The sequence below is a fragment of the Rattus norvegicus genome, chromosome 2, assembly GCF_021556685.1.
Source record: "Rattus norvegicus strain SHRSP/BbbUtx chromosome 2, alternate assembly SHRSP_T2T, whole genome shotgun sequence".
NCBI classification, from domain to species: domain Eukaryota; kingdom Metazoa; phylum Chordata; class Mammalia; order Rodentia; family Muridae; genus Rattus; species Rattus norvegicus.
Window position 1 is genome coordinate 237,154,550 of NC_141535.1, and position 9,215 is coordinate 237,163,764.

The 9,215-nt window shown below is 46.2% G+C and overlaps 1 protein-coding gene across 2 annotated transcripts; it reads left to right on the forward strand.

Moving 5' to 3' along the window:
- The first annotated feature begins 1,521 nt into the window (after positions 1–1,521).
- On the forward strand, positions 1,522–8,148 carry C2h1orf52 (similar to human chromosome 1 open reading frame 52). Of its 2 annotated transcripts, XR_015668139.1 has the most exons (4): positions 1,541–1,838; positions 2,029–2,155; positions 2,379–2,577; positions 7,114–8,143. XR_015668139.1 is itself a non-coding variant. In NM_001395135.1 (3 exons), the coding sequence occupies exons 1-3, from the start codon at positions 1,566–1,568 to the stop codon at positions 7,185–7,187; spliced, it is 546 nt and encodes a 181-aa protein (NP_001382064.1). In that variant the 5' UTR covers positions 1,522–1,565; the 3' UTR covers positions 7,188–8,148. The 2 variants fall into 2 exon arrangements, 1 of the variants encoding a protein (NP_001382064.1); NM_001395135.1 differs by lacking the exon at positions 2,029–2,155 and having other exon boundaries at positions 1,522–1,838; positions 7,114–8,148.
- Positions 8,149–9,215: the final 1,067 nt, after the last annotated feature.

Genomic DNA, 9,215 nt, shown 5'->3' on the forward strand with positions numbered 1-9,215 from the left:
ACTTTCTCAGCCTTCAGTTCACCATTTGACTAGACTGGCAGTTCCTGGGATCCCCCTGGCTCTGCTCCCCCAAGCCCTAGGGTTACAGATGGACCACTACACCCAGCTTTTATATGGGTGTTGGGTACCCAAACTCGGTGGTCCTATGTGTGCAGCAGGCACCTTACTGACAGAGCCACCTCGCAACCCTTGGCAATCAACTTTTCGAGTTTAAATTTTAAAAGCTCGAGGTTTTTATCTCATCTAAGAGACTTCTGCCACCCCAACTCCTCTCAAATTTTCTGGAAATCGCGTCGTTTTTACTTGTCCTTGTTGCTTCATTATGGTTTGTTTTTGAGAGAGCCTCACAGTAAGTTGGGGTGTCCTCAAACTCACTATATAAACAAGCATGGCCGTGGATGTCCAATCCTTGTGCATTCACCCCCATTTCCCCAGGGCTGAGATTACAGATACCACCACCATACCCGGTTTATATGGGTGCTAGGGATGTAGCCAGAAGCTCTGGATGTGGAATCATCTAGACCACTCCTTGTCCCTCTTCCCTTCATTGGTCTGATGCTGTTTTCATTGCTGTAGTAAACTGTAACTGTAGATATGGTTATTCAGCTGTCAGGGGATTCTATAATTCAGTCACGTCATCAGGCCCGACGAGGATGGGTGAGGGAAACCTGAATTTGCTGATGGTATCAGAACTGAGGATGACTTAGGTAACCCTAGGACTTTGTACTTTGGGAACAATTTTATCTCTGTCAAGTCTAGGTACTTGGATAGAAGGAACTTTTTCTAGAAACACACAGCCCTATTATCTCAGAAATTATAATCCAGTGATACTCATTGATGTAGCCTGCGGGTGGCCACCAGAATAAATACTAGGAATATAAACATGAACAAGGCAATCTAGCCCCTTCCATTACCAAACTTACAGTACTGTTCTGTAGAGTTTAGGAGATAAGAATTAGACCAAATGGCAAGGTATTAATGACTGTGTTCTGACCAGGCATTCTTAACTGGGATCTAAATATTTACAGTGATACCAACTTGGGGGGCGGGGCATCATTACCGCATTGGCCTCTGGTTTATACAATCCTCCAGCCTCATCCTCCTAAGTGCTGGGGTTAGAAGTGTGCACCCCCAGCCCCTGCTTGTTTGTTCTTACTGTTTTATACAGTGTCTCCTGCATAGTACTAGCCGTTAAGGAGGGCCTTACATGCGCCTTGCTGGCCCTCACATTGTCAATAGCCCACCCTCCTCAACCTAGGATTATAGGTATGCATCACCGTGTTTGGCTTTTCTGTGCTTTAAATTACAAGCCCAGAGTCACTGGTTTCCCTCCAGGTATCCTAAGGCTCCCACGCTTTTTCCCAGGGATCCCTAGGAAAAAGCAGATACCTTGCTGGAGGTTTGTGGAATCCCTGCCTCCTGGCTCTTTCCACTCTCCCCAAGAGTAGCCGCGCGGCTCTGTCGCTAGGGGGCGCAAACCGATCACTTCCCAGCCTAGGGGGCGGAACCAGTCGTGGCTTCCGGCTTCCGGCTTCCGGCCGAGAGGGTGGGAACCCGCAGCCGTCATGGCAGCTGAAGAGAAGGACCCGTTGAGCTATTTCGCGGCTTACGGGAGCAGCAGCTCCGACTCGTCGGACGAGGAGAACAGCGAGCCGGAAGACGCGGGTCGCAAGGAGGCGGCCCCGGCTCCGACGACGGGCGGCCGCGGGAAGCAGGCGGAGAAGCGGCTGCCCGGCCCCGACGAGCTATTCCGCAGCGTGACCCGCCCGGCCTTCCTCTACAACCCGCTCAACAAGCAGATCGACTGGGAGCGGCATGTGGTGAAGGCGCCGGAGGAGGTGAGGTCCCCGGCTCCGCGGCCGCCCCGGGGCCCGACGTCCGCCCCCCACACGCACTCAGCCCGCGGCATGCCGCGCGTCCCCACGGCCCCGGGAGCCCGGGGGGTGTCAGCCCGGGCCCGCCCCTCCGCGCTCGGGGCCCCCAGCCGGGCGACGACTAACGGTGGTGACTCCCCGCCCCCCGCTGCAGCTTCTCCCCGAGACCCCTTCCCTTTGACGCCGAAGTGCCTGCGCTGCTGCCTCCAAGACAGTGTCTCTGCTGCAGCCTCCTGAAGGGGTCAGCCTGGCCGTAGTATCTGAGACTGGATTCTTCTTTGGTAACTAAAAGTTATTAGCTTTATTTGTTCAGGGAACCCTTTGACTTTTCACCTAACAGTGTTGTGATGTTGATGAGAAAAAAAAGTGTCTTTTAAGCCTAAAGAATTAAAAAAAAAAAAAGTCAGCCAGAAAGATGAGCAGACGGCAGGGAGGTGCATGCGCTCGTATCCACCGCGGGACCCTCGGTTCGTCACAGGGCTTCTTAATGTGCTTACTTAACAGCCTCCAAAGGAATTCAAAATCTGGAAGTCCAACTGCGTGCCGCCCCCAGAGACCTACACTGCTGAGAAGAAGCCGCCGCCGCCAGAGCTGGACATGGCGATAAAATGGTCGAACATCTATGAAGACAATGGTGATGATGCCCCACAGAATGCTAAGAAAGCCAGGCTTCTGCCGGAAGGGGAGGAGACGGTGGAATCAGGTAAGAAGAGTGCGTTTTAAGATTTTAGCCCTTGGTGCTTCTCAGAAAGAAGAAAATACTCCTTGAAAAAGTTTAGAGCCTAGTGAATTGGAAGATTTGTCCAGAGTGGTTTTTGGATACTAACAAGAAATTACTTGGATCATTTGAGTTTTTTGTTTTATTTTGTGCGAGACAAGGTCTATGTAACCTGGATGTTCTGGAACTCATATGGTAGACCAGTCTCTTGAGTGAGGCCAGCCTGTCTGTGCCTCAGTACCTCAGTGCTAGGACTGAAGGCATGTGCCAGCACCCCCATTTTCTGCTCCATTTATAAGTATTCTGCCCGAAAGTAGTCTCAGGTTATATGGGCTTATGATGCCTTATTAGAGCAGAGGTGTTAGCTCACGGGTTCTTGTACCTGCATTTGTGACACGCTGAGTGAAGGCTTTGTTCGTGTCTGTTCATGCACTTGTGCTTCAGAGCTAAAATCAGGGTTGCAGAGTGCAGTCAGCTGTTGGGAGGAACGGTCCTGGAGTAGTGGCTTGGTTTCCTTGCCTTGTTGGTAATGTCGGTTATCTCTCGCCTAGACGGTCACAGTAATCCCTGCCTGCAAACCCTTCAGTCCCCACCTGCAGCGGTGAGCTGCTGCAGCTCATATCTGATAGGAGAACTGACTGGCCCGAACCTGCACAGACTAAGAGCTGGAGAATTGTGTGACCCGCTCAGTCCCCCTCAGCACCATCATTTTAAAGGGCTCGAGTGGACCACACACACACACTTGGTTTTAGTGTGCACCTTAGTCTGGACTGAATGCTTTAAACTCTTGGCTGGTAGAGCCATTCATCTCACAGAAAGCAAAGTGAGAAGATGTCCAGCATTTACTTTCCTCTACCTGGATGTGCTGGTGGTGCTGCTCAGTTGTGTGTGGTTACTTTTTCACAATCAGGCAGCAAGCTGTGATCCAGCCCTGTGTGTGCCCTAAGTTACTAGTACATTGTGAGCGCTCAGAGGGTGACTGTTAGAGTGAGCTTGGTGGTATTTTTGTTAACAGATTTCTGATCTTCCAATACGGGGTCCATCCTTACAGAGAGATGTTTAAGAGAAGGGGTGTTTTGATCTGTTTAGCAAGGCATCATCTTACATAGCTGAAGACCTGGAACCCCTGCTGCCCCTGCCTTTACCCCCCTCCTCCCACGCCCCAGCACTGGGGCTATAGGTGTATAGGTGTCCAGGTTTTCAGTTGGTGGTGGTGGTGGTTGGTTTTTTTGTTTGTTTGTTTGTTTGTGTTTATCTTAAAATTTTTAGTAATTATTAAATGGTACTTTGATTAAGAGATATTTTTGAGTAAAATAATCCTTACAGAGTCCTACAAAATTAGAATGAGTAAATGTAGAAATGAGAGCTAAAGACTTCTCCAAGGTTGTAGTAAGTACTTTTTATTAATATCATTAGCAAGCTGACACAGTAGTGACTCGTAGTTGTCTCTCACTGTCTCGCAGATGAGAACACAGTCTGGCATGAATGAATTCAGCCAAGTTCACACCGTTGGGAACTGACAAAGTAGGACTCCAAGGTCAACCTTGAAATAGGATTTGTGTCTTGTTAGCTGAAGTTTGCTGCCTTGTTTTCACCGTTTAGGAGATAATCATTCTTCTCAGGGACCAGAATTGATACCCAGGGTGCCATAGTCTAGTGCTCTTAATGTCCCTGTCCCTTTAGAATAAAGACCAGGAATTATATGCAAGTAAGCAAGAATCCTCTGTTTTTAACTTTTGGGTTCAATTACCAGAAATTCAAATAAATGGCAAATAGTGCCCACATTGCTATAGCTAATTCTATCCTTTTGATTAGAAAGTGAGTGTCAGCAATAGGAAAAAAGGAAAGGAAGGTTTTTCTAGTGTAAAGCCACATCGTAGGACTCAAAGGTCATCCTGAGGCTGAGGATGTAGCACAGTCAAAGTGCTTTCCTCACAGATAAAAGTGTCGATGCTTACAGTCCAGATCCTGGGGAGGCAGAAGGGACAGGAGAATCTCTGGGGCTTGAAGGCCAGCCTGGCTAACAGTAGGTAAGCTCCAGGCAGAAGAGAAACCTTGTCTTAGGAAGGGGTTGGGGGCACACATTAAAAATAGACATCAAATGGTTAATTTGGACTTGCATGTTGGGTACTCTATTAATAAGTAGCCCACACCTTTTTTTGAAATTGAGTTGAAAACTCACTATGTAGCCAGATGACCGAGAACGTCTGATCCTCTTGCCTCTGCTGAGTCTGTACCACCCTACCCATTTTGAACGTGGGGTTTTCTGCTAAGTGAACACTGCCATCTCAGCCACATCCTCAGCCAGTGGTTTCCAGTTGAGAAATGGTTTTTGCCATTGCAGACTCCCGTGCTATATGAAGTATATTAAGTATATATTAATTTGCCTAACATTTTCTCTTTGTACATATGTGAGTGTGGTGACCAGAGGACCACCCTGGGTGTCAGTCTTGTTGTTACCTTGTTTGAGACGTTTTCTCTGCTATTCATGTATGTATGCCATGTCTATCTGGCCTTAGAGCTGGGAATTCTCTCTGCCTCCCACCTTGCCATGTGAGCTCTGAAATTACAGACATGTGTTAAGTGATCAGGCTTTTTGCAAAGACTACGGGAATTCAAATTCTCTTCCAGAACCATCTCCCCAGCCCCTGACATTTTTTAATCTATAGTTTGTAATTAATTACTAAGCCACCTTGCTTTTATTTTGCCTTCCCATATTCTTCTTCCTTTCTTACGTTCGGGATTTAGAGGAACTGAGAAGGTTAATTCGAGTCTTGCCCCCGACCGCTAACGGTGCTGCTTTTGTAGCAATTGTGAAATGCTCATAAGTAAACTCAGATGGTCATAGCTTTAGTACAAACGGCTGCCTTTCTGCCCTGGTGTTTAAGGCAGCTCCTCGCTGTGACGCTAGAGGGCATGAGCCCTGCTCCACTCCTGGGAACTCATTTTCACAATTGTAGTTTGTGTTTTCTCAGTAGACTTACCTGTAGTGTCAAAATAAAAGCAGAAATGTCCCTTATTAATGTGTTAATGTGTTTCATAGAAGTCTTCAAAAATGCTTTCAGCTCTTTAGATTACTTGTTCTGAGAATAATTCCAAGGTTAACTTGATAATTAAGCTCCAGCTAAAGTTGTTTTGATTTAATGGATATAGTGACTTTACACCAGTATCCCTAAACTTAGGACACGGAGGCAGAGGGTCTGGCATTCATATCCGGCCTAGGTTACAGATTCTCCTCACATGTGTGCTTTAATCTCAGCAGTTAGGTTAGCCTTAGCGTTTTTAAATATGAAGGCGCCTTAATATCAAATTCGTTTATATTATACCTGTTGGGCTTCAGGTATCATCAGTTATTGATCAAAAAAATATATATAGGTAAGCTAGGCATGGAGGATTGCTCCTCTCTGTAATCTTAGTCCCCAGAAGGCTTGAGGCAGGAAGATTATGAAATCAGGCAAGTCGGGGTGACAGGAAGAAAGGGGATGGGGAATAAAGTCAGAGCAAAGGTGTTTAGTATAGAGCGCTTGTCTGAAAGGCGTAGGCTATGGGGTTTAGGCCCTGCTCCACGGACGTAGGGAAGTCAGAAGCTGTGTTTATGTACATGGAGTTCTTCTGAGGTGGGAGGGCGAGATAGTGTGACCGCGTTGCTGTATAGCTGACTGCCGATACTCAGTGTAGCCCAGGCTGGCCTCAAACTCAGCAATCCTATCTCATCCTCCCAAGTGCTAGGACTTGAGGGACACCACCACCTTTTTATATCACACATTCATTTCAAGACGGGAATTAACAACTAATCTGCTAGCCTGTGCTTGTTGAACCACTTAAGTGCTTGTTCTTTTAATAGAATGAAGAGGTCTGCCTTTTCAGGATTGACATTTTGTTAATGGAAATTTTCTGTGGTTACAATAACTGTGTGGGGGAGTGGGTACTATTACTATATTGTGCCTTCCTCCATCCAACCTTTCCCTAACACCAACATGGAGCCTGCTTATTCTGTTGCCATTAAGCAGTTCTGACCTCCTCGGAGGAGGAGTCTGGAATTAGCAGACACCTCTGAGGTTGTCTGAACCTTCACTTGTGCTGTGGTGGATTGATAATGAGACTGGGAAATGGACTCTGAGCGGACAAATCTCGCTGGTGGTCGCTTAGCATGACTAGATGTATGTCTTATAGCGGAAACTGCTCTATCCTAGGAAGTGTGGAGTGTATCTGATGCCTGCAGTGTGTATACTAGAGAGTTTAGGGAGTGGCTGTTCCAGAAAAAGCTGGTTTTCACAGAAATATCTTCTATCACATTATTAGCTTGTCCTTAAACAGTCAATTTGCAAATATTATATTGATGCAATTTAAAAAGTTTTATATGTAATTTGATATCAAGGTTCTAAAAATTAGTATTTAATTTTATTGGCATGCATTTAAACATCCAGTGAGTACCTGTTCTGGCATAAAGCTGACTGTGTTTTTGGTGTTGATTTTTAAGGACTCACTAACTAACGAAGCTCTCTTCTTTCCCACTTCAAGACGATGACAGAGACGAGCGTGCATCCAAGACCCGCAGAGTGGAGCCGGGAGAGGCAGCCAAGAAGAAGAAGTAGAGACGGTGGCTCCTGGGATGTGCCGTTGGGCGGAGTGTTTGCTCTTGTGCGTTACTATGACAGACATCTCCATGAACGTTTTATGTTGATGAACTAACGAGTATCGTCTCAAGACTTTCCACTGTAGAATTCACTTTTTTATTTAAAACCTGTATGTATTTACAACTCTAATGGTGACCTGTGATTGTGAACTGACAGTACTTGGAAGCATTCTGGCTATCACAAAATTGGTGACAGGCTTTGAGAGTTTGTCACATGGACATGCCAATGTTCTATGAACCTTTTATAAAGGATTATATTTTTAAAGTAAATATATTGTATTGTACTGTGAACTTGTGGGTGCTTTTCATTAGTGTCTGTACAGTGTAAATAGATGATCATGGAAATAAAATTACTTAACTCAGCATTGCTATTAACTGAATGCCACTAACCAGTATTTGTGACAAGCGACCTGCTTGCCCTGTGACATTTTAATTCACAGTGGTGATTGGCTGTAGGGAGAGCCTCCCATGTTCAGGTGCCTTGTGCATTCTTCTCTCCAACCATCCTGTAAAGAAAGTAGACATTCGAGTCCTCAGTCTTGTGATGAGAGCTTGAGGAGCTGGGCAGAGGGATACGCAGCAGTGAGTGAAGACTAGCAGTCCCTCTGGCCGGACCCCAGAATCGGACCAAACACCTGTCCACTCATCAGACTTCAATCATTTTCCAGGAACGTCGTCTCTCCCGTGTGCACTTCTGTAGGGGAGGTCTCCTCATACCCTGATTATGCGGCTGCACTTGTTGTATCTGCCTTACAATGTGCTTAGTCACTTCTTCCTTAAATATACGGGAGGCAGACCAGGCTCTTCTATGAAAGATGACCAGAATCAGCAAAGAGCATAAGGCATCCAGTTAGGTTTGAGTCTGTGTGAGTATATGTGATATAAGAGACACATTAAAAACCATTTCAATTCCAATTTAACTGAGCATCTTGTTTATTTGGGGGTCTGGGACTGAAGCCTAAAACTTTGTCCATGCTGTACTCCTACGCTAGACTCCTGTCCTCTAGTACCTGGGCTTTTCTTCATCCAGTTCCTTTGTTAATGCTTTGAATATAGCAAGCAAAGTAAAACAATCCTCTTTTTACTCTGGGACCTCTTCTTTCTGGCCTCCAACTTTCCTAAGGCTAGCCCACCCTATGCTCTTATTCCCACGAGTCTGGCAGATTCACACAAGCTGCCAGTATGGGGATGCCTTCCTGGTCCCACACTTTAAGGCTTGCCTCAGACTTGTATATCCTGCTCTCCATCTCTCCTTGTCTCAAAGGCCCCACACAGTTTGTCAAAGCCACACCATCTCCCTCGTCTACCCAGTTCTCACAGCTGTAAGAGATGGTTTGCCTTTCCCAGGTGTGCTGTTAAGGTGCATCATTCTGCCTTGTAAACCCTTTGCTTGGCCTGGCTCTTCTCCAGTGACCTAGTCAGCTCTCCAAGGGCCAACTCAGGTGTTCCCTCCTTCACATTCAAGACTGATTTCTCTCTATCCGCCACGACATGTCGGTCTCAATACTAAGTGACTAGCCAAATGGTTACACGTACTGACTGGAGACTAGGCTTTGTTTGTGCTTCGTACAAGATGGGCAAACGTTTATTTGATAAGAGGCTTCATCAACCCTTTCCAAGGAAATGAGGTACAAAGAGGGATTTACTGGAGGGTGGAGGAGGTAGTCCAGGGTGGTTAGTAAGCTGGCAAACTGGACAACTTGAATCCAATCCTCAAGTACACAGAACCAACTTCTACAAGCTGTCCTTCAATCTGCACGCGCACACACACACACACACACACACACACACACACACACACACACAGGATTTTTTTATGTTTAAAAAATAGGGAGAGTGGAAATCTATCAACATTTAAAATTTTGGCTTTGTTTTTCAAGACAGGGTTTCTCTGTATAACAAAGCCCTGGCTGTCCTGGACTCTCTTAGACAAGTTCTAGGATAAAAAGGTATGTTCTACCACACCTGGCAACGTTTTAAATTTTTA

Excerpts from the sequence above, each read along its gene's own strand:
- C2h1orf52 (NM_001395135.1), top strand. The coding sequence starts at position 1,566 with ATGGCAGCTGAAGAGAAGGACCCGTTGAGCTATTTCGCGGCTTACGGG. Across the intron at positions 1,839-2,378 it reads TGGTGAAGGCGCCGGAGGAG|CCTCCAAAGGAATTCAAAAT; the intron begins GTGAGGTCCCCG and ends CTTACTTAACAG. Across the intron at positions 2,578-7,113 it reads GGAGGAGACGGTGGAATCAG|ACGATGACAGAGACGAGCGT; the intron begins GTAAGAAGAGTG and ends TCCCACTTCAAG.